At 42.1% G+C, this 25,827-nt stretch overlaps 1 protein-coding gene across 1 annotated transcript in view; it reads right to left on the reverse strand.

The window, feature by feature from the left end:
* Positions 1–25,474, reverse strand: part of LOC141106856 (uncharacterized) — a 46,653-nt gene extending 21,179 nt beyond the window's left edge. The window contains exons 1-10 of the mRNA XM_073597786.1: positions 25,348–25,474; positions 20,451–20,587; positions 20,237–20,334; positions 19,983–20,121; positions 17,907–18,824; positions 10,085–10,158; positions 6,372–6,405; positions 6,158–6,255; positions 5,901–6,042; positions 4,041–4,958 (exon numbers count right to left, since the gene is read on the reverse strand). Of these exons, the coding sequence (XP_073453887.1) occupies positions 4,041–4,958; positions 5,901–6,042; positions 6,158–6,255; positions 6,372–6,405; positions 10,085–10,158; positions 17,907–18,824; positions 19,983–20,121; positions 20,237–20,334; positions 20,451–20,484 (2,455 nt within the window). The 5' untranslated portion in view covers positions 20,485–20,587; positions 25,348–25,474. The remainder of the gene's footprint in view (positions 1–4,040; positions 4,959–5,900; positions 6,043–6,157; positions 6,256–6,371; positions 6,406–10,084; positions 10,159–17,906; positions 18,825–19,982; positions 20,122–20,236; positions 20,335–20,450; positions 20,588–25,347) is intronic.
* Between the last annotated feature and the right edge of the window lie 353 nt (positions 25,475–25,827).

Here is a 25,827-nt window from a genome sequence, read left to right on the forward strand (position 1 = left end):
GGCTGGGTTATAGTAATCTGACCTTCATGTAAGTAGGGAAATATGTTTTTTGACTTTTGTTTAACTTAAACACATTTCTAATAGCGCTAGCTATATGTTTATAGTTTAAATATTAATATTTGCACTGTTTAGCACTGAAAATGGTTATTATAGCTACTTTTTTACAGTGGCAGTAAAAAATGTGGCTGTTTGGTGCTGTTTGTAAATTTTGGCGTCCTGCCAGTAAATTTCACTTTGGGGGGTTGGCAACACTGGTGCCTATACTGTAATCCAGTAATATACCATCTCACCCTTCTCTGCACATGCTCATTTGCTCTCTATTTTTAGGCATGGTGCAGAATTTGTAGAGGCCAATCCACTGCTCAGGGGCTCTGGGCTTCAGCAAAATGGCCGCCTCCAACCAGAAAAAATAGGAGCAAAGCTGGAGCTAATTTACAGCACACATTTAATTTGATAGCATAATTATTCATGTGGAATGTATGTTTCTTGCTAGAGAAAATTAATTTATTATGACGTTGTTTTGGGTAAAGTTCCACTTCAACGGCATGTCATACCGCTGTTATATATGTAGCGGTACCCCGTAGGGGCTGCTGGTTGTTGTGGTTCATCTGTCACCCTGCCCAGCCAGACACACAGTCCTCAAGCATCCATGAGACATGAAACAGTCCAAGCACTTTGTTTTTTTTGTGTTTTACCGGGGGAATTAAACTTGCATAGGGATAGGGTAGTTATGAGATGCCCAGTTGATCAAAAAGACAATGTAGGGACTGAAACCTATATACATCTCCAGTATATAGAACTTCCTCTCTTCCTCCAGCACAAAACTTGCTTGCAGAGTATCGCTCCTGGGACCAGCTAGCACTGAATGCTGGCCTGACACTGGCTCATCCAGGCCCAAAGCTGATGCTCTTTGCAGGCAGGGAGCACGGGCCCCTTTGGTGTTGCAAAATTAAAGGTAGTCCCAATGCTAGCTGTCCCACGTGGCTACTGATCGCAGTACCAACTCTTCAGGTCCTGCTAGCCCTGCTGCCTGCAGCTGCCTCTCCCACTGCCCGTGATACCACAGTCCACTCCACTGGCTCTGCACCCATCCCAGACTTCACTCTCCCAGTCCTCTCAGGCGTGCCTCCACAGTCCTCCTGATTGTGTGTCACTCACCAGCCCTCCTGGCTTCGACCCATTGTTCCTCCCTGGAGACTTGCCTGGCAGTGCTCTCCTGCTGTCTTCTCCTTGCTCCTGTGCCTCCTGTCCAGCACACTTCCTTGGGTTGTGAGAAGGTCCTGTCCACACTGGAGCCCAGGCCCAAGGTCACCCTCCTCCCCAGACTGGGGAGCTCCCTCCAAGGCCACGACAGCCTAGCACTCCATCTCCAGCTTCCACCCGTATAAATCCCCCCAGCTGGGCTGACCCTGAGTAATTAAGGAGGCCTGCCCCATACCAATCCAGGTTGGGGATTGGTCAGGGCTCATCAGAATACTCCAGGCAGCTCCACCTCTCCTCTCCTTTCCTCCTTCCTCTCCAGAACATTCCAGCATGTTTTGGAAAGCAATGGGAGGTCTCCAGTGAATTTGCCTGTAAGTCACCCAGCGTCACTCCCAACCCAGATCAAAACAAACAGGCTTGGCTGCCAGCCAAGCCTGAAATTCACTTACACTACAAAAACCTAACCACTGTAACAACCTAGCAACTCTAGAGTGTGCTACATATAAAAACAGCAAGAACAAGACAGCTGACACCTAAAGGTAATGGGCTGCTTTATAATGGCCTCCCTTTTGCGCTGCTCATGTGCGCCCTCTGGAGCATGCAACAGCGTGCTCCGTGATCACTGAGTCCATCAGACACGGCAGATCAGAGCGGGGCACAGGACCAATGAAATTGGCCCTGTCGCATGTGATCACTGTGACCAATCACAGCCATCACAAATGTGAACAAAGGCTGCATGTTGGAGCCACAACTCTGTTTCCTCTTACACGATTGGCTGTGAGAGGAAACAATGTTATCCCAGTGATCAGCACAGTGCAGTGTCACCAGAGCAACCAACTAATGTACCTAATCACTACCAAAGCTAGTACAGTATCACCATACCAGTGCAACCAGCAACAGAGTCCCTGATTGCTGCTACCCCAGTACAGTGTTAATAGATCAGCACAACCAGCAACAGTGTCGCAACCCCGGTACACAGTCAGCAGAGGAGTGCAGCCAGTAACAGTGTTCCTCATCACTGCCACAACAGTTCCAGTGTCACCAGACTAGTGTCAGTCAGTAACAATGTTCTTGATCACCAATAGGAACACCCCCTGGTTCGGCTTGCACCAGAACATGCAAACAGGCAAAAAATTGTGCGAACACGCCAACACCGTTAAAGTCTATGGGAAAAAAAAGTCTATGGTACACGAACATGAAAAATTTAGAAGCGTTCATTTTAAAGGCTTATATGCAAGTTATTGCCATAAAAAGTGTTTGGGGACCCGGGTACTGCCCCATGTATCAATGCAAAAAAACTTTAAAAAATTACCGTTTTTTAAAGTGGTTGTAAACCCACTTTTTGGACTTCTACCTATAGGTAAGCCTAGAATAAGGCTTACCTATAGGTAGTGGAAATATCTCCTAAACGTGCGCCATTTAGGAGATATTTCACTTGTAGTCCTTCGAAAATTCCAACGGTGCATGCGCGGGGAAGAAACTAAACGAAGTGCCGCACGTGCGTGCGCCCTCTGGTGGCCAAAAAATAGAAGGATGTACCCATACGGGATTTCACCCAGGGGAGCCATTGACACAGTATATCTGCGTGGGTCGGTCGGGAACTGGTTAAAAGATATGTTTACACTCCAAAATGTGGAGATTTGGTGGATGTTTTTCCTATCCTGGCACTTTAGTGCCTCAAAAAATGTGATAGATAGTCAGGAAATCAGATGCACTATTTGCCTGAAGGTGCTCCTAGGATTTTGGGCCCCTCTATGCATCCAGACAGAACTTGTGGTATCCCCATGCTTGGAAGGAGTAGAAGAATGTGTTTTGTGTTGTAATTCTAAGTATACCCATATTGTGTGTGAGAAATAACTTGTTAAAATGACAACTTTGTGAAACAAAATCAGATTTTATTTAATTTCTTTATTTTCCAAAAAAGATTGTGGCGAAAATTTAAAGCATCAAAAAAAATCTCCATGCTTTTTACTAAATACCCCGGACTGTGTACTTTCCATAAAGGTGTCGTTTTGGGGCTATTTGTACTGTCCTGGCATTTTACGGCCTCAAGAATTGAGACAGGCCGTCAGTACATCAGGAATGATTCATTTTCAAAATTTCCACTATACATTATAGACTTAATAACTTTCACACAGAATAAATATTATACACTGATTTGCTTTGTATTTTAACCAAGAAATGTAGAAAAATAAATTTTATGCTAAATTAATGAAGAAAAATAATTTAATTACATTCTTTTTAAGAGAAACTAAGAAAAATTAATTTTTTTTTTCAGCATTTTTAGTCATTTTTCCATTATATAGCAAAAGTGGTGGAGAATTACAACTAAAGGAAAACTTTACATGTCTGAAAAGATGATATAAAATTTATTTGGGTACAGTGTTGCGCGATCGAGTAATTGTCAAAGTATCACTGTGCTGAAAACGGAACTATGGCGTGGACAGGAAGGGGGGTTAACACGCCGGTCTTCAAGTGGTTAACAAATATTAAAATGTAAGCAGGAATCTAAATCAAAACCTTTATAATTAAAGATAATAAATGATAAAATCTATGAATTATTGGATGGACCAATCACAAGCCAGCTTTTCGGTAACACATAAAAAGATCCATAATGTACAGAAACCGATATCAACCAATAAGAAGTGTTGTCCATGTATTGTCATATCTGGCCATGTATTAGCACAGTTTAGTTGTATGGTGCGGTCTGTGTGAGTGCGGGACCGAGTCATCTCTGTATGTTTAGACTCATATTTATTAAAAAGAACCTGAAAAACATTCAATACATTCCGCCCCACCCCCAACACACCACTGTTATCATGAGAAAGGTTGTTAGCGTGTGTGGATTCTCTGGTGTTGCAGAAGCCTTCCTTTCTGCATAAAAGATTTCCCGCACTCTGAACATGGATAAGGATGCTCACCCGTGTGAATTCTCTGGTGTTCATGAAGGGCTGTTTTCCGAGTAAAAGATTTTCTGCACTCAGAACACGAATAAGGACGCTCACCTGTGTGAATCTTCTGGTGTTCATCGAATGAATTTTTCCAATTAAAACATTTCCCACACTCTGAACACCTATAAGGACGCTCACCTGTGTGATCTCTCTGGTGTACAAGAAGTTTTGCTTTCTTAATGAAACCTTTCCCGCACTCTGAACATGAATAGGGACGCTCCCCCGTATGAAGCTTCTGGTGTGCAATAAGATTTTTTTTGTCAGCGAAACTTTTCCCGCACTCTGAACATGAATAAGGACATTCACCTGTGTGACCTCTTTGGTGTATAAGAAGATTTCTTTTCTCAGTGAAACATTTCCCGCACTCTGAACATGAATAAGGACATTCACCTGTGTGACTTCTTTGGTGTAAAAGAAGATTTCCTTTCTCAGCGAAACATTTCCCGCACTCTGAACACGGAAAGGGACGTTCACCTGTGTGCATTCTAAGATGTTTAAGAAGGTGATTTTTCCGAAAGAAACATTTCCCGCACTCTGAACATGAATGGGGGCGCTCCCCCGTGTGAAGCTTCTGGTGTCTATTAAGATTGCTTTTCAGAGTGAAACATTTTCCACACTCTGAACATGAATAGGGACGATTAGCAGTGTGACATTTCTTGTGTTTAAGAAGTTCTCTCTTATTTGTGAAATGTTTCCCACACACTGAACATGACAATGAACTCTCCTCTGTGTGATCTCCTTCCTGCCCTGAATGTGATTTATCAGAAGATTCCTCAGACGTATTCCGCACATTATGGTCATCTGCGAAATAATTTTACAATAAAATGTTAGAAGAATTTTTTTAAACCTTGTATTCAGGAGTCATATATGTTGGTTTAGTTCTAAATCTTTGAGCTTCAACATGTAAGTGGATGCAATCAGAACAGAAAAATATATATAGAGTAGATAAAGAATACAATGCACCCAAATCACACTGTGCACCTTTGTGCATTGATGACATTGTTATTGAGGAATGGAGATGGACCTTTCATATGGTGTACAGTATCTCCTCCTCATTTGTTGGAAACATGACATTATATTGAGGAATGGAGATGGATCTTTCATATGGTGTACAGTATCTCCTCATTTGTTGGGAAAATGACATTATATTGAGGAATGGAGATGGACCTTTCATATGGTGTACAGTATCTCCTCCTCATTTGTTGGGAACATGACGTTATATTGAGGAATGGAGATGGAATTTTCATATGGTGTACAGTATCTCCTCCTCATTTATTGGGAACATTGTCCAATGTAGTAAATAGGATTACCTTATTGAGGTGAGGACTACAGTTGATTCATGTGGTTTACAATATACACAGTACATTGGGCGCTGGGGTAGGTACATCGATGATGTTCTTACTATCAGCAGTTAAGGTTTCTCATTCTTATTACAAATACTAAATATGGTTACTAATAATTGTAGGAATTTTTTTTTAGCATGTTGATATGAAGAGTTAACTGATTGCCTTTTGGGATCAGGAAGGAATCTTCTTAACCTAAAGAAAATAAGGCCAAGCTTTATATAGGTATCCTGCCTTCCTCTGTAAAAACTACTGCTTCAAAATTTTAATTTTTCTCGTGGGTGAATTCAGTAGACATAGACCTTTTCTCCTCTGATGTAACAAAGTAAATACAAACTTTATACTCATATAAGTAAAATAATAATTGGAACTGGTTCTATATTTGGTGTTTTTTTTAACTTACTTGGGTCCATTTGTAGAGAAGATTCTTCCTGCTTACTTTCTATAATCATCTTCCCCTCCTCCATAGACTGCTGATCTCCACTCAACAACATCTCTTCTTCCTCCTCTTTAATCTCAGCTTTGAAGTCTTTCCATTCTTCATTCTAAAACCCAAAGATGATAGAACACATTTATAAAAATAAAGAAGAGATTACATAGAAGAATGTCCTCTCATAGCTCAGAATACATGTTGAGGTCTAGATGCTCAGTCCCACCTACCTGATGATGGTGAGGGATGGTGTGACCTTCCTGTGTGGAATCCCAGGAATACAGAGAACGAGGACATCTCTCTGGTGGGTTCCCATTACTGGATCCACCTGTAGGAAACACACACACTGACTGAATACATTGTTTCTATGTGTTTATCAGATGATGGGGGATCTAGGTGGACCCTCCGTACTGCTCTCTCCTTTACAATAAAGTCTCCTCTTACCCGGTGATGTGAGGGGCGGCTGATTCTCCATCATGACGTCCTTGTAGAGATCCTTGTGTCCTTCTAAATACTCTCAACTCCTCCCAACTTCTGGGTGTTAATGGATCACCAGATATTTTCTTCACCACTTTACAATCCTGTTTAAAGAGAGAAATTAATTAGTGAATGTGTATATCCTGTGCCCTTTCACCTGTGAACTTCAATATAAACTAATGGAGAAACTGTCCTCATCTGCCCCTGTGGAAATTCTAATGGTTGGGGATTTCAATAATATTCTTGAGTACGCATTAGATACTTCTAACCCGCAGTGTGCACATAATCTGGAGCTGGTGACTGGGCTGCTTCTGTGGGACTGATGAAAGTATGGAGGTGGAAGCATCCGCAACTTAAGTTATTCTCACTTGTCTCTGGGCATGCTTCCTCCTCCAAAATTGATCTTGCATTCTCTTCCTCGGATATTCTGCCATTGATAATGGAGACCTCCCATCTTCCAGGGGGCTTATCAGATCACTCCCCACTCCAGGTTGTGCTGCGCTTGGCAGATTTCCGTTTCTCAGGTTTTTGGCGTATATCTCCGGAGTGGGTATGTAATCAGTTGATAGATGGTGTAATACAGCCGTCACTACAATCCTATTGGCAAATTAATGAGGGTTCGTCCACTACACAATTGATCTGGGATGCCTTCAAGGCAACTTTTCGAGGGGAGTATATTTCAGCCATTAAGGCTGCTAAAACCCAGCATAGGCATGACACAGAGATTTTACAGGAGAGCGAACAGTCAGATATACGCTGACACTCCTTTGCCCACATCACTGGCAGACCTACGTCAGGCTAGAAGGGATCTCAATTTACACTACAAAGACATGGCAAAAAAAGCTAGGATCCGTACTGTGGACAGGTATTTGAACAAGGGAATAAGAATGGATGCCTGTTGAAAATGCCTCCACTGTTGTCCCTTGTGTTTATTCGCCCTAAGGATCATTGGTGTCTTCTCGGGAGGAAATTTGTAATGCTTTTGTCTCTTTTTACACAGCACAGTATTCCCCTGTTCCATCTGACTTGGGGGAGGATCTAATAGCTCTCTTGGACCTGCTCCATCTTCCCACTTTACCTTTGGAGGTATCTGAGCTACTGGATGCACCTTTCAAGACGGAGGATCTTGCTGCAGCGGTGGGCTCTTTTCCCAACCGTAAGGCACCAGGACCAGATGGGCTGCTGGCCAACAACATTTAGATTTACTCTCACCACAGTTGTTAACCCTTTATCGGGAGCGTTTGAAGAAAGGTTGATTGCCTCCCTCCCATCAAGCCAGATAAGGACCCCTTGCATTGCGCTTCATTTTAAATTTCATTATTAAATATGGATTTAAAAATCCTTACAAAAATGCTGGCCAGCAGACTCATGTTGGTTATATCACATTTAGTATTCAAAGACCAGACGGAGTTTATGCTGGGGATGGGAAGGCCACTGATATCAATTTGAGAAGGGTTTACACTCATCTACAGTTGGGACCTGAGATTACTAAGGGGGGGATCTTAGTCTTTTTGGATTTGGAAAAAGCCTTTGATTTCCTAGACTGGAATTACATACAGGAAGTACTATGGCGGTTTTGCTTTGGTCCCACATTCCGTGAAAGGATTACGCTGTTATATCATCCCCCAGTTTCTGCGGTTAAACTTAATGGGATAAGTTCAGATTTTGTTTCGGTAGCTAGGGGGACACGCCAGGGATGTCATCTGTCCCCTGGTTTATTTGCCCCACTTTGTCTTCTGTGTGTCCTCCGGGGTGAAGAGGATCCAGGTGGTAGTGTTGGAGGAAAAAGCGGCGCTATATGCCGAGTATATGGTAACCACTCATTAGCCTCAGCTTTATCCATCTTAGATACCTTCTCTCAGTTTTTGGGTCTAATGCCCCGTACACACAGTCGGACATTGATCGGACATTCCGACAACAAAATCCTAGGATTTTTTCCGACGGATGTTGGCTCAAACTTGTCTTGCATACACACGGTCACACAAAGTTGTCGGAAAATCCGAACGCGGTGACGTAAAACACGTACGTCGGGTCTATAAACGGGGCAGTAGCCAATTTTTTAATCTCTTTATTTATTCTGAGCATGCGTGGCACTTTGTGCGTCGGATTTGTGTACACACGATCGGAAATTCCGACAACGGATTTTGTTGTCGGAAAATTTTATAGCCTGCTCTCAAACTTTGTGTGTCGGAAAATCCGATGGAAAATTTGTGATGGAGCCTACACACCGTCAGAATTTCCGACAACAAGGTCCTATCACACATTTTCCGTCGGAAAATCCGACCGTGTGTACGGGGCATTAGGGTAAACTGGGGTAAGTCACAAATTTTACCCATCTCCGACCCTGAGGACCCCAATAGGCTGCTCACTGCAGTGTGTTGATAATGTAAATTATTTGGGCTTAACTATCTCACAGTCAATTTTGGATTTTATCCTTCTTAATGTTATTCCGATTGTACTCTTAAGCAAAGCACGCAAGCCTGCGCAACCTACCATTATTCCTGATCAGTAGAATAAATCTGCTGAAAATGAAATTTCTCCCCTTATTTCTGTATACCGTCAGGAATTCTCTAGTTTGGATACCTAAGCATATTTTCCAAACCATTGATAGAACAAATGTTGCAACAGTCCTGGAGGAAAGGGAGGTTGGCGGTACCCAATTTTGCCAGGTATTTTTTTAGCGGGGCAGTTGGTATTTGCACATAGGAGGTTGTCTCAACCAGATGATGATGCTGCAGTAACTCTAGAAGCTGCAGTGGTAGGATCTTTTGAGGCATTGTCTTCTTTGCCATACCGGGGGAGGGGGGCTCCCTATGCCCTTACGGGGTCCATGCGGTCAGTCATCCGAGCATGGAATTTGGCTGGAGGGGCTGAACTCCAGAACGGTGTGGTGTCTCCACATACTCCCCTCTGGCATAATCCTCGGCTGTCTAATTTTTTTCTCATACTCGGATCCGATCGCTTGGACCAGATATGGGATAAAAACAGTAGGTGCAGTGGTCGGAAATGGGATGATGTTGACATTCAATGAGCTTAAAAGTAGATACAGGCTGCCCAATTCACACTTGTTCCGTTTTCTCCAGTTTAGGTATGCTTTCTCTGCCCAATTTGGGTCTTCCAACCTGGAGGTGCGGGTTGGGGACCTGGAGTCGCTGCTCAGAGCTAAAGATCTATCTAAAGCCCTGTCCATTTTTTATAAGGAATTATTCACGGATACTACTACGGTTTTGGCCTCCTGTCGTGCTGCATGGCTGTCAGATTTCCTGCAGCTGGACAATGATGATTGGGACGATCTATTGGGGCGCCTCGTTTGCTAGATTGGTGTCTGCACGTGATCACTTGATACAGTTCAAGTTCCTCCATATGATACACTACACTCCTACTAAACTAGCGAGGATTTTCCCTGCTCATCCTTCAAACTGTTGGAGGTGCGATGCCCCTGGGACAGATTTGCTGCACATTTTTTGGCATTGCCCTTACATCCGGCAGTTCTGGGTGGAGGCAGTGGACTGTGTTGGGTCGGTCACGACGATCAGTATAAGACCATCTATAGAGGTCTGTCTGTTAGGCCTGGTAGATACGTTGGTACCCAAGCAGGTAACTCGCACTTTGCTCACCCTGCTCCTGTATTATGCATGCAAAATTATTATTTTGTCCTGGAAAAAGGCGATGGCCCCTACCATAATGGCCTGGAAGGCATTGATAAATAAGGCTTTGCCTGTGTATGAAGCCACATATCTAAACAGAGGGGCACCTGATAAGTTTAAAAAGGTATGGGGTGGTTGGATAGAAAATAGCTCCACAGCTTCTGATTAATTGCCCCCTAGTTAGGGGTCCCCCCCTTTTTTTGTGGCAAGATGCTGGGTCTATGTGGGTCTTGATAGGGGCTTTGATATCTCTTGTTTTTACAAGGGGGATAAAGTGTTGGCTGCTGCACTTATGTTGTATGTACCCTTTTTATCTAGATAGATAGATAGATAGATAGATAGATAGATAGATAGATAGATAGATAGATAGATAGATAGATAGATAGATATCTATATCTATAGATATCTATCTATCTCTATATATATCTATATCTATCTATCTATCTATCTATCTATCTATCTATCTATCTATCTATCTATCTATCTATCTATCTATCTATCTATCTATCTATCTATCTATCTATCTATCTATCTATCTATCTATTTATTTATATATATATATATATATATATATATATATATATAGTAAAATATATTTTATTTTGGCTTGGAATGACTGTAGAAGAAATAATAATACATTTTTCTATCGGTGTCCTGGATGGGGAGATTTCCTTTCACTTCATGTCCAGCCTGAATAAAGTCTATAAACCAGAGGCTCTGGATGGACAGTTGGATAAATGGTTCTATATTTAGGATGTATCTGGTCTATAAACCAGAGGCTCTGAATGGACAGTTGGATAAATGGCTCTATATTTAGGGTGTATCTGGTCTATAAACCAGAGGCTCTGGATGGACAGTTGGATAAATGGTTCTCTTTTTAGGATGTATCAGCGTATATTATAATACTCTATATATACGTCTGTATAGTAGTATCTGCTGGAGGTAAAAGACGTCGCAGTGACTATGGAGGAAGAGGACGGACATGACGTGGTGGGTTTCTTGGTGTAAATATAAAACAATTTGTATTACCTCCTCTGCTGCCGATTGCAAGGATATCCTTCTCTGCTTCCTGCAAACTGTCATATCTCTAGGAACCGCCCATCTGTAGTTGAAATCACTACCTGCCTTCTATCAGTTCCTGTCTTTGCGTTCCACTGAAAATAATTAAGATCAGCACCTTGTGGAGAAAAAAAACAACTGCAGCCTGTGTTTTTAAATACTTTGAAAGCTGCTTCTTGGATTGTTCTTCAGTTTTGGTGCCTAACCACTTCCCATATACAGTAACCATTGTATAAAAACAACAAGACTCCTGAAAGTTGGGGGCAGTATAAGAATGACGCTGCCCATGTATGCCCTCTATAGCGTGCAGTGGTGTGCTCAGTGATCGCTGAGTCCATCAGACACGGCAGATCACAGAGGAGGGCAAGGACCAATGAAGTTAGTCCTGTCCTATGTAATCACTGGGACCAATCAAAGCCATCACAAATGTGAACAAAGGTTGTATGTTGGAGCCACCACTCTGTTTCCTCTTACACCGATTGGCTGTGAGAGCAAACAGAGTGTTATCCCTGTGATTGGCACAGTACGCTGTGACCAGAGCAGCCAACCAATGTCCCTGATCACTACCAACTCCAGTACAGTATCACCATACCAGTGTTCCTGGTTGCTGCCACCCCAGTACAGTGCCAACAGACAAGTGTAAGCCAGCAAAAGTGTTTCTGATTGCGTCCACCCTATAACACCATCACTAAACCAGTGTAGGCCAATACCGGTGTTCCTGATCACCGCTACACCAGTCCTACTGTCACCAGCCCAGTGTACCCCACCAACATCATTTCTGATCAATGCTTTATGAGTCCCAGTGTAAGTCAATAACAGTGTTCCTGATCTCGGCTACACCAGTCCTACTATAACCAGACCAGTGCAGCCAGCAACAGTGTTCCTGATCACCAGTACCAGTCCCATTGTCCCCAGACCAGTGTAAGAAACCGTGCTCCTGATCAACGCTACACCAGTCCCAGTGTTACTAGAACTAAGTATGCAAACAACAGTGTTCCTGAAAACTGCCAAATCAGTCCTTGTGTCAACACACCTGTGTAAGCCAGTAACAGTGTTCCTGATTGCCGCTGTCTTGTCGAGAAAGTTCCCTCGGCGGATAAGGACCCCCCCTGTACTGCGCAAGCGCTGCGCTTGCGCAGTACGAATGACTAGGAGCCGCCGAAAATAGCCAAAGCTAAAAAACTTCTATCAGCTGTACACGGCGCCTGCACCCTAGGTCCAGGTTCAAGCCCCACCATCCAAGTGGACCTAGAGGGAGAATAAAAAAGTGCAGAGCGCTTCGGCTATTTCCGCCGGCTCCTACTGCGCAGGTGCTGCGCCTGCACAGTAGAGGGGGTCCTTATCCGCCAAGAGGAACTTTCTTGGCAGAACACCGCCAAACCAGTTCTCCAGTGTTGCTAGACCAGTGTATGCCTGCAAAAGTGTTGATAACTAGCCTCACCGGTCCAAATGTCGACAGACCAGCGTAAGACAGCAACTGTGTTCCTAAATTGCTGCCACATCAATACCAGGGTCACCAGACTAATGCAGCAAGCAATAATGTTCCTGTTCGCTAGCCAACCAGGAGCCAGTGTCATAAGAACCTTCCTTGATTGCCACCACACTAGTACAGTGTCACCATATCCAGTGCAGCCACAACAGTATTTCTGATGCCTGCTACACAAGAGCAGTGTCATCTCAGCCTACTGTCTGTGCCAAACCTTTGCCTGATTGCTGACCACATTACTGTCGTCTTACTTGACCCATCTGTGTATCCCACTGACTAAGTTCCAGAGACACCAGTCCCAGCCATCCTCTACAGACAACTGCACTCCTGGAATCACAGGAATTCTATTGTTCACCCTTTGTTCATCCTCCTATACTTCCTGGTCAGTGAGCATGGAATTCCTGGGGACAACCACATATCAATAGGTTAGGCTTGCTTGGCTTACAGGTACAAGGATTGCTACAGGTGACAACACAGAGCTGTATTCCCTTACCACTTGTAGATAGGCAACCACTACCGTACACTGTTTTTATATGCAATGCTGGTTGATTTTTGGGACACACAAGATACAATGTTTGGTACATAATCAATCCATAAACACAATACTTTGAGTATGTCAAAATACCTGAACTGGTAATCGCTAAATGCTCACTAAATGAAGGGTGCGTAACCCTGCACACCAGAGGCCATTGATATTAAGACATCTAATATATCCTTTATCATTTTTTATTATGTATTTATGTGTTACAAGATTTACCAGTGTTTTTAATTCTTATGTACATACTGTACCTTGCTCAGTTCTCTCCATGAGTTGGCAGGAAACTTCTGGCTGGCTGGTCTGTGTATATATACACCACATCACTAGGTGTTGTTATTTGCTTGAGAAGGGAGCACACATGCCCCTATGAGGTATAGCGCATGTTCTGAAACACGTTGCATTCCGGTCCCGAGCCCTGCCTGTGTCATCCTTCTCCTGGCTGCCCACCCTCTTCTGGAAGGACTTCGGCCAACTTCCTCCTCCACACGGGGACTTCTGTCACATTCCATCTGGCGGTAACAGCAGCTCCCGCAGCCTGCTCCAACTGGCGTCCTTCACCTACACTTATTGATGTGCCTGTTGTTTACCCATCTATTGTAAGTAGCCCTGTTGGGGGGTCTTTTAAAATACAAAGTCTTACTGCACTCAGAGGCGCGTCTCTGCTTTTGTTTTTATCCTTGTATATTCAGAGTCTGCTAAACTTCACCAAGAAGCCTGCCCTAGTGCCTTGGACATTTTTGAACTTATCGTGGACTTATACCTTATAATTACACTGCTTGCATATTAGGTATTATGACCAAGCCTCTGCGCCTATAACCTCTTTACTCTTATTTAATACCAATGGCCTTTGGTGCACAGGGTTATGCACCCTTCATTTAGTGAGCATATAATCAATCCAGACATTAAAAAAAGTCTCACACATGTGGCATTCCCGTACTTGGGAGGGGTAGAAGAATGTGTTTTAGAGTGTAATTGTTAGTATGCCCATACTGTGTATTAACATATTTTATTAATTGACAAATTTGTGTAAAAAAGGAAACATTTAGGTCTCACATATGTGGCAACCTCATACTGGGGAGGAGTAGAGGAGTCTGTTTTTTGGGGTGTGATTGGAAGTATTCCTATGCTGCATGTTAGAAATAACTTGTTACCGTGACAAATTTGTTAAATAAGATTATGACAAACATGTACAACTTCAAAAAAGCTCACCTTGCATCTTACTATACATCTTAGAAAGTCTACTTTCCAAATTTTGTGGGTGTTTCTACTGTCCTGGTGCTCCTTAGTCTCCAAAATGTGATAGGTAATCTGGAAATTAAATGTGTTATTTATGCCCTGTAGTGCCCACCTCAAAGGAGCCCCTGTTTGCCCAAAATTCATTCTCCAGTTTAAAGCACAGACAGCCAGGCACACAGCAACAGTCACTCTTTCTGGCTCAATAAAACAATCTAGAGGTTTCCTGGTCTGCACGCACAATGTTTCTGCATAACTGGATGCCCCCTTCCAATATCAGTCCAACATTCACCACTGAGCTCTCTAGACCAGATCCCAAGTGAAATCCCTTGATTAGCTTCAAAAACAGGAAGGAAAGGATCCTCAGAAGTAGCCCCCCTAGCTCTGGACTAGCTGGGAACACGATGAACACCTGAAGAACATCAGCTGGGCTGCTGATTTGCTTCATCCAGCCCACTACATTCTAGAATCCTTCAGAAGACAAGGGGAAATAATCAAACCTGCAGCCAGTGAAACCCAGTATAGCTCAAAGCAATCACAAACTGCTCCACAGCCAAAAAATAAATATATTTTCCTAATCATTCTAGCAACCTATTTAGGAGGGTGATACATACACTCCTTAAAAGTCTGAAGGTGCTCCTTGGATTTTGAACCCTATGTGGTTAAGCTCTGAAAAAGTCAATATATAATCGGTTCAAACATTGAAAATGTCTAACATACGTGGTATCCCTATACTTGGGATTTTAGTAGAATGTATTTTTTGTAGTCGTTTTTTGTTGGAGCCACGAGGGAGCTATAATGCCAAACACATCACATCAGAAAAAGGCCAAAAGAGAGCCTCACCTGCAGTAATTACTAGACATGTGCACACTGAACTATTTCGTTTCGGAATTTCGTTTTCGTCTGAAAAATAAATTTATTTAGTTACTCCCGAAATTTGTTTTTATTTATTTTGTTTCTTTAAAAAATGCATTCGTCCGAAAATCCGAAATAATTAAGGTCGAATCTGTCATTGAAGGCTTATGGTGTCTGTCGAATGTTCTAAGAAGATTCGACGGAGCAGCTAAACTGTACGACACCGCAATCGTACATTTCCGGTCGAATGTTCCGCCTACAAGCTATAGTAGAATTCTAAAGTTGTATGACACTAGTAATAATTATATTTATTAATTATTATTACTAGTCAACCAACATTAGAAATCTTCTATAGCCTATGGGCGGAGCATTTGACCATAAATGTCCACTTGTGGCGACTGCTTCGTCGAATCTTCATGTCAAATCTTTTCTCTCTATGTAGAATAATCTTGGACTAATAGAGCTAAGGTTAGGCACATTCGAGCACAGGTTCGATGGACACAGATCGCTATTGTCAGCGTCATGTCGAATCTCCTATCTATATAGAACTTTTGTCGCAACAAAAACGAAAATAAAGCATTTGTTTATGTCGGATCTCAGTTTTTGGATTCTGCGCGTTCGTTATCGTTTGTTAAAACGATAACGAAAATACGCGAAATTCGGACGAAAATGCATTAGGAAGAAAACGAATGCACATGTCTAGTAATTACTAGGGACCATGCAGCTTATAGATAAGGGAACTTTATTATACACAAAATATCAAATGGTAATACAAAAAACACTGGATAAAAATCCCATCACCAGCACCTCAGTAAAAAATAAAAAAATAGACAACGTTGTCTGATCAAGATGCAGCTTGATCAGACGGCGTTGTCTATTTTTTACTGAGGTGCTGGTGATGGGATTTTTATCCGGTGTTTTTTGTATTACCATTTGATATTTTTGTGTAATAAAATATCTATAAGCTGCATGGTCCCTAGTAATTACTGCAGGTGAAGCTCTCTTTTCACCTTTTTCTTTTGTATGCTTGGTTGATTACCAGTATCACACCTTATTGAGGTGAGTCAGCTAGCCCATACACCCCAGTGAGCTACTGGCTATCCCCCTGGTTTTCTTTCCCTTTTGGATATACCAGCTACATAAGCAGGACCTGAAGTTACCGTTTTTTAAAGTGGTTGTAAACCCACTTTTTGGACTTCTACCTATAGGTAAGCCTAGAATAAGGCTTACCTATAGGTAGTGGAAATATCTCCTAAACGTGCGCCATTTAGGAGATATTTCACTTGTAGTCCTTCGAAAATTCCAACGGCGCATGCGCGGGGAAGAAACTAAATGAAGTGCCGCACGTGCGTGCGCCCTCTGGTGGCCAAAAAATAGAAGGATGTACCCATACGGGATTTCACCCAGGGGAGCCATTGACGCAGTATATCTGCGTGGGTCGGTCGGGAACTGGTTAAAAGATATGTTTACACTTCAAAATGTGGAGATTTGGTGGATGTTTTTCCTATCCTGGCACTTTAGTGCCTCAAAAAATGTGATAGATAGTCAGGAAATCAGATGCACTATTTGCCTGAAGGTGCTCCTAGGATTTTGGGCCCCTCTATGCATCCAGACAGAACTTGTGGTATCCCCATGCTTGGAAGGAGTAGAAGAATGTGTTTTGTGTTGTAATTCTAAGTATACCCATATTGTGTGTGAGAAATAACTTGTTAAAATGACAACTTTGTGAAACAAAATCAGATTTTATTTAATTTCTTTATTTTCCAAAAAAGATTGTGGCGAAAATTTAAAGCATCAAAAAAAATCTCCACGCTTTTTACTAAATACCCCGGACTGTGTACTTTCCATAAAGGTGTCGTTTTGGGGCTATTTGTACTGTCCTGGCATTTTACGGCCTCAAGAATTGAGACAGGCCATCAGTACATCAGGAATGATTCATTTTCAAAATTTCCACTATACATTATAGACTTAATAACTTTCACACAGAATAAATATTATACACTGATTTGCTTTGTATTTTAACCAAGAAATGTAGAAAAATAAATTTTATGCTAAATTAATGAAGAAAAATAATTTAATTACATTCTTTTTAAGAGAAACTAAGAAAAATTAATTTTTTTTTCAGCATTTTTAGTCATTTTTCCATTGTATAGCAAAAGTGGTGGAGAATTACAACTAAAGGAAAGCTTTACATGTCTGAAAAGATGATATCAAATTTATTTGGGTACAGTGTTGCGCGATCGAGTAATTGTCAATGTATCACTGTGCTGAAAACGGAACTATGGCGTGGACAGGAAGGGGGTTTAACACGCCGGTCTTCAAGTGGTTAACAAGTAATAAAATGTAAGCAGGAATCTAAATCAAAAACTTTATAATTACAGATAATAAATGATAAAATCTATGAATTATTGGATGGACCAATCACAAGCCAGCTTTTCGGTAACACATAAAAAGATCCATAATGTACAGAAACCAATATCAACCAATAAGAAGTGTTGTCCATGTATTGTCATATCTGGCCATGTATTAGCACAGTTTAGTTGTAAGGTGTGGTCTGTGTGAGTGCGGGACCGAGTCATCTCTGTATGTTTAGACTCATATTTATTAAAAAGAACCTGAAAAACATTCAATACATTCTGCCCCACCCCCAACACACCACTGTTATCATGAGAAAGGTTGTTAGCGTGTGTGGATTCTCTGGTGTTGCAGAAGCCTTCCTTTCTGCATAAAAGATTTCCCGCACTCTGAACATGGATAAGGATGCTCACCCGTGTGAATTCTCTGGTGTTCATGAAGGGCTGTTTTCTGAGTAAAAGATTTTCTGCACTCTGAACACGAATAAGGACGCTCACCTATATGAATCTTCTGGTGTTCATCGAATGAATATTTCCAATTAAAACATTTCCCACACTCTGAACACTTATAAGGACGCTCACCCGTGTGATCTCTCTGGTGTACAAGAAGTTTTTCTTTTGCTATGAAACCTTTCCCGCACTCTGAACATGAATAGGGACGCTCCCCCGTATGAAGCTTCTGGTGTCTAATAAGACTTTTTTTCTCAGTGAAACCTTTCCCGCACTCTGAACATGAATAGGGAAGGTCGCCAGTGTGACATATCTGGTGTGCAATAAGATTTTTTTTGTCAGAGAAACATTTCCCGCACTCTGAACATGAATAAGGACATTCACCTGTGTGACTTCTTTGGTGTATAAGAAGAATTCTTTTCTCAGTGAAACATTTCCCGCACTCTGAACACGGAAAGGGACGTTCACCTGTGTGCATTCTAAGATGTTTAAGAAGGTGATTTTTCCTAAAGAAACATTTCCCGCACTCTGAACATGAATGGGGGCGCTCCCCCGTGTGAAGCTTCTGGTGTCTATTAAGATTGTTTTTCAGAGTGAAACATTTTCCACACTCTGAACATGAATAGGGACGATTAGCAGTGTGACATTTCTTGTGTTTAAGAAGTTCTCTCTTATTTGTGAAATGTTTCCCACACACTGAACATGACAATGAACTCTCCTCTGTGTGATCTCCTTCCTGCCCTGAATGTGATTTATCAGAAGATTCCTCAGATGTATTCCGCACATTATGGTCATCTGCTGAGAAATAATTTTACAATAAAATGTTAGAAGAATTTTTTAAACCTTGTATTCAGGAGTCATATATGTTGGTTTTGTTCTAAATCTTTGAGCTTCAACATGTAAGTGGATGCAATCAGAACAGAAAAATATATATAGAGTAGATAAAGAATACAATGCACCCAAATCACACTGTGCACCTTTGTGCATTGATGACATTGTTATTGAGGAATGGAGATAGACCTTTCATATGATGTTCAGTATCTCCTCCTCATTTGTTGGGAACATGACGTTATATTGAGGAATGGAGATGGACCTTTCATATGGTGTACAGTATCTCCTCCTCATATGTTGAGAACATGACGTTATATTGAGGAATGGAGATGGACCTTTCATATGGTGTACAGTATCTCCTCCTCATTTGTTGGGAACATGACGTTATATTGAGGAATGGAGATGGACCTTTCATATGGTGTACAGTATCTCCTCCTCATATGTTGAGAACATGACGTTATATTGAGGAATGGAGATGGACCTTTCATATGGTGTACAGTATCTCCTCCTCATTTGTTGGGAACATGACGTTATATTGAGGAATGGAGATGGACCTTTCATATGGTGTACAGTATCTTCTCCTCATTTATTGGGAACATGACGTTATATTGAGGAATGGAGATGGACCTTTCATATGGTGTACAGTATCTCCTCCACATTTATTGGGAACATTGTCCAATGTAGTAAATAAGATTACCTTATTGTGGTGAAGAGTTGATTCATGTGGTTTACAATATACACAGTACATTGGGCACTGGGGTAGGTACATCGATGATGTTCTTACTATCAGCAGTTAAGTTTTCTCATTCTTATTACAAATACTAAATATGGTTATTAATAATTGTAGGAATTTTTTTTAGCATGTTGATATGAAGAGTTAACTGATTGCCTTTTGGGATCAGGAAGGAATCTTCTTAACCTAAAGAAAATGAGGCCGAGCTTTATATGGGTATCCTGCCTTCCTCTGTAAAAACTACTGCTTCAAAATTTTAATTTTTCTCTTGGGTGAATTCAGTAGACATAGACCTTTTCTCCTCTGATGTAACAAAGTAAATACAAACTTTATACTCATATAAGTAAAATAATAATGGGAACTGGTTCTATATTTGGTGTTTTTTAACTTACTTGGGTCCATTTGTAGAGAAGATTCTTCCTGCTTACTTTCTATAACCATCTTCCCCTCCTCCATAGACTGCTGATCTCCACTCACCAACATCTCTTCTTCCTCCTTATTATCAGCTTTGAAATCTTTCCATTCTTCATTCTAAAACCCAAAGATGATAGAACACATTTATAAAAATAAAGAAGAGATTACATAGAAGAATGTCCTCTCATAGCTCAGAATACATGTTGAGGTCTAGATGCTCAGTCCCACCTACCTGATGATGGTGAGGGATGGTTTGATCTTCTTGTGTGGAATCCTGGGAATACAGAGAACGAGGACATCTCTCTGGTGGGTTCCCATTACTGGATCCATCTGTAGGAAACACACACACTGACTGAATACATTGTTTCTATGTGTTTATCAGATGATGGAGGATCTAGGTGGAGCCTCCGTACTGCTCTCTCCTTTACAATAAAGTCTCTTCTTACCCGGTGATGTGAGGGGCAGCTGATCCTCCATCATGACGTCCTTGTAGAGATCCTTGTGTCCTTCTAAATACTCTCAACTCCTCCCAACTTCTGGGTGTTAATGGATCACCAGATATTTTCTTCACCACTTTACAATCCTGTTTAAAGAGAGAAATTAATTAGTGAATGTGTATATCCTGCGCCCTTTCACCTGTGAACTTCTATACGAACTGATGGAGAAACTGGCCTCATCTGCCCCTGTGGAAATTCTAATGGTTGGGGATTTCAATAATATTCTTGATTATGCATTAGATACTTCTAACCCGCAGTGTGCACATAATCTGGAGCTGGTGACTGGGCTGCTTCTGTGGGACTGAAGAAAGTATGGAGGTGGAAGCATCCGCAACTTAAGTTATTCTCACTTGTCTCTGGGCATGCTTCCTCCTCCAAAATTGATCTTGCATTCTCTTCCTCGGATTTGCTGCCATTGATAATGGAGGCCTCCCATCTTCCAGGGGGCTTATCAGATTACTCCCCACTCCAGGTTGTGCTGCGCTTGGCAGATTTCCGTTTCTCAGGTTTTTGGCGTATATCTCTGGAGTGGGTATGTGATCCGTTGGTAGATGGTGTAATACAGCCGTCACTACAATCCTATTGGCAAATTAATGAGGGTTCGTCCACTACACAATTGATCTGGGATACCTTCAAGGCAACTGTTAGAGGGGAGTATATTTCAGCCATTAAGGCTGCTAAAACCCAGCATAGGCATGACACAGAGATTTTACAGGAGAGCGAACAGTCAGATATACGCTGACACTCCTTTGCCCACATCACCGGCAGACCTACGTCAGGCTAGAAGGGATCTCAATTTACACTACAAAGACATGGCAAAAAAAGCTAGGATCCGTACTGTGGACAGGTATTTGAACAAGGGAATAAGAATGGATGCCTGTTGAAAATGCCTCCACTGTTGTCCCTTGTGTTTATTCGCCCTAAGGATCATTGGTGTCTTCTCGGGAGGAAATTTGTAACGCTTTTGTCTCTTTTTACACAGCACAGTATTCCCCTGTTCCATCTGACTTGGGGGAGGATCTAATAGCTCTCTTGGACCTGCTCCATCTTCCCACTTTACCTTTGGAGGTATCTGAGCTACTGGATGCACCTTTCAAGACGGAGGATCTTGCTGCAGCGGTGGGCTCTTTTCCCAACCGTAAGGCACCAGGACCAGATGGGCTGCTGGCCAACAACATTTAGATTTACTCTCACCACAGTTGTTAACCCTTTATCGGGAGCATTTGAAGAAAGGTTGATTGCCTCCCTCCCATCAAGCCAGATAAGGACCCCTTGCATTGCGCTTCATTTTAAATTTCATTATTAAATATGGATTTAAAAATCCTTACAAAAATGCTGGCCAGCAGACTCATGTTGGTTATATCACATTTAGTATTCAAAGACCAGACGGAGTTTATGCTGGGGAAGGCCACTGATATCAATTTGAGAAGGGTTTACACTCATCTACAGTTGGGACCTGAGATTACTAAGGGGGGAATCTTAGTCTTTTTGGATTTGGAAAAAGCCTTTGATTCCATAGACTGGAATTACATACAGGAAGTACTATGGCGGTTTTGCTTTGGTCCCACATTCCGTGAAAGGATTACGCTATTATATCATCCCCCAGTTTCTGCGGTTAAACTTAATGGGATAAGTTCGGATTTTGTCTCGGTAGCTAGGGGGACACGCCAGGGATGTCATCTGTCCCCTGGTTTATTTGCCCCACTTTGCCTTCTGTGTGTCCTCCGGGGTGAAGAGGATCCAGGTGGTAGTGTTGGAGGAAAAAGCGGCGCTGTATGCCGAGTATATGGTAACCACTCATTAGCCTCAGCTTTATCCATCTTAGATACCTTCTCTCAGTTTTTGGGTCTAATGCCCCGTACACACGGTCGGACATTGATCGGACATTCCGACAACAAAATCCTAGGATTTTTTCCGACGGATGTTGGCTCAAACTTGTCTTGCATACACACGGTCACACAAAGTTGTCGGAAAATCCGATCATTCTGAACGCGGTGACGTAAAACACGTACGTCGGGACTATAAACGGGGCAGTAGCCAATTTTTTAATCTCTTTATTTATTCTGAGCATGCGTGGCACTTTGTGCGTCGGATTTGTGTACACACGATCGGAAATTCCGACAACGGATTTTGTTGTCCGAAAATTTTATAGCCTGCTCTCAAACTTTGTGTGTCTGAAAATCCGATGGAAAATGTGTGATGGAGCCCACACACGGTCGGAATTTCCGGCAACAAGGTCCTATCACACATTTTCTGTCGGAAAATCCGACCGTGTGTACGGGGCATTAGAGTAAACTGGGGTAAGTCACAAATTTTACCGTTGTGGGTCCCATCTCCAACCCTGAGGACCCTAATAGGCTGCCCACTGCAGTGTGTTGATAATGTAAATTATTTGGGCTTAACTATCTCACAGTCAATTTTGGATTTTATCCTTAATGTTATTCCGATTGTACTCTTAAGCAAAGCACGCAAGCCTGCGCAACCTACCATTATTCCTGATCAGTAGAATAAATCTGCTGAAAATTAAATTTCTCCCCTTATTTCTGTATACCGTCAGGAATTCTCTAGTTTGGATACCTAAGCATATTTTCCAAACCATTGATAGAACAAGTGTTGCAACAGTCCTGGAGGAAAGGGAGGTTGGCGGTACCCAATTTTGCCAGGTATTTTTTTAGCGGGGCAGTTGGTATTTGCACATAGGAGGTTGTCTCAACCAGATGATGATGCTGCAGTAACTCTAGAAGCTGCAGTGGTAGGATCTTATGAGGCATTGTCTTCTTTGCCATACCGGGGGAGGGGGGCTCCCTATGCCCTTACGGGGTCCATGCGGTCAGTCATCCGAGCATGGAATTTGGCTGGAGGGGCTGAACTCCAGAACGGTGTGGTGTCTCCACATACTCCCCTCTGGCATAATCCTCGGCTGTCTAATTTTTTCTCATACTCGGATCCAATCGCTTGGACCAGATATGGGATAAAAACAGTAGGTGCAGTGGTCAGAAATGGGATGATGTTGACATTCGATGAGCTTAAAAGTAGATACAGGCTGCCCAACTCACACTTGTTCCGTTCTCTCCAGTTTAGGTATGCTTTCTCTGCCCAATTTGGGTCTTCCAACCTGGAGTCGCTGCTCAGAGCTAAAGATCTATCTAAAGCCCTGTCCATTTTTTATAAGGAATTATTCACGGATACTACTACGGTTTTGGCCTCCTGTCGTGCTGCATGGCTGTCAGATTTCCTGCAGCTGGACAATGATGATTGGGACGATCTATTGGGGCGCCTCGTTTGCTAGATTGGTGTCTGCACGTGATCACTTGATACAGTTCAAGTTCCTCCATATGATACACTACACTCCTACTAAACTAGCGAGGATTTTCCCTGCTCATCCTTCAAACTGTTGGAGGTGCGATGCCCCTGGGACAGATTTGCTGCACATTTTTTGGCATTGCCCTTACATCCGGCAGTTCTGGGTGGAGGCAGTGGACTGTGTTGGGTCGGTCACGACGATCAGTATAAGACCATCTATAGAGGTCTGTCTGTTAGGCCTGGTAGATACGTTGGTACCCAAGCAGGTAACTCGCACTTTGCTCACCCTGCTCCTGTATTATGCATGCAAAATTATTATTTTGTCCTGGAAAAAGGCGATGGCCCCTACCATAATGGCCTGGAAGGCATTGATAAATAAGGCTTTGCCTGTGTATGAAGCCACATATCTAAACAGAGGGGCACCTGATAAGTTTAAAAAGGTATGGGGTGGTTGGATAGAAAATAGCTCCACAGCTTCTGATTAATTGCCCCCTAGTTAGGGGTCCCCCCCTTTTTTTGTGGCAAGATGCTGGGTCTATGTGGGTCTTGATAGGGGCTTTGATATCTCTTGTTTTTACAAGGGGGATATAGTGTTGGCTGCTGCACTTATGTTGTATGTACCCTTTTTATCTAGATAGATAGATAGATAGATAGATAGATAGATAGATAGATAGATAGATAGATAGATAGATAGATAGATAGATAGATAGATATAGATATCTATCTATATCTATAGATATATATCTATCTCTATCTATCTATCTATCTATCTATCTATCTATCTATCTATCTATCTATCTATCTATCTATCTATCTATATATATATATATATATATATATATAGTAAAATATATTTTATTTTGGCTTGGAATGACTGTAGAAGAAATAATAATACATTTTTCTATCGGTGTCCTGGATGGGGAGATTTCCTTTCACTTCATGTCCAGCCTGAATAAAGTCTATAAACCAGAGGCTCTGGATGGACAGTTGGATAAATGGTTCTATATTTAGGATGTATCTGGTCTATAAACCAGAGGCTCTGAATGGACAGTTGGATAAATGGCTCTATATTTAGGGTGTACCTGGTCTATAAACCAGAGGCTCTGGATGGACAGTTGGATAAATGGTTCTATATTTAGGATGTATCTGGTCTATAAACCAGAGGCTCTGGATGGACAGTTGGATAAATGGTTCTATATTTAAGATGTATCCGGTCTATAAACCAGAGGCTCTGGATGGACAGTTGGATAAATGGTTCTATATTTAGGATGTATCTGGTCTATAAACCAGAGGCTCTGAATGGACAGTTGGATAAATGGCTCTATATTTAGGGTGTATCTGGTCTATAAACCAGAGGCTCTGGATGGACAGTTGGATAAATGGTTCTCTTTTTAGGATGTATCAGCGTATATTATAATACTCTATATATACGTCTGTATAGTAGTATCTGCTGGAGGTAAAAGACGTCGCAGTGACTATGGAGGAAGAGGACGGACATGACGTGGTGGGTTTCTTGGTGTAAATATAAAACAATTTGTATTACCTCCTCTGCTGCCGATTGCAAGGATATCCTTCTCTGCTTCCTGCAAACTGTCATATCTCTAGGAACCGCCCATCTGTAGTTGAAATCACTACCTGCCTTCTATCAGTTCCTGTCTTTGCGTTCCACTGAAAATAATTAAGATCAGCACCTTGTGGAGAAAAAAAACAACTGCAGCCTGTGTTTTTAAATACTTTGAAAGCTGCTTCTTGGATTGTTCTTCAGTTTTGGTGCCTAACCACTTCCCATATACAGTAACCATTGTATAAAAACAACAAGACTCCTGAAAGTTGGGGGCAGTATAAGAATGACGCTGCCCATGTATGCCCTCTATAGCGTGCAGTGGTGTGCTCAGTGATCGCTGAGTCCATCAGACACGGCAGATCACAGAGGAGGGCAAGGACCAATGAAGTTAGTCCTGTCCTATGTAATCACTGGGACCAATCAAAGCCATCACAAATGTGAACAAAGGTTGTATGTTGG

The sequence above is a fragment of the Aquarana catesbeiana genome, linkage group LG08 (assembly GCF_042186555.1).
Source record: "Aquarana catesbeiana isolate 2022-GZ linkage group LG08, ASM4218655v1, whole genome shotgun sequence".
NCBI lineage: Eukaryota > Metazoa > Chordata > Amphibia > Anura > Ranidae > Aquarana > Aquarana catesbeiana.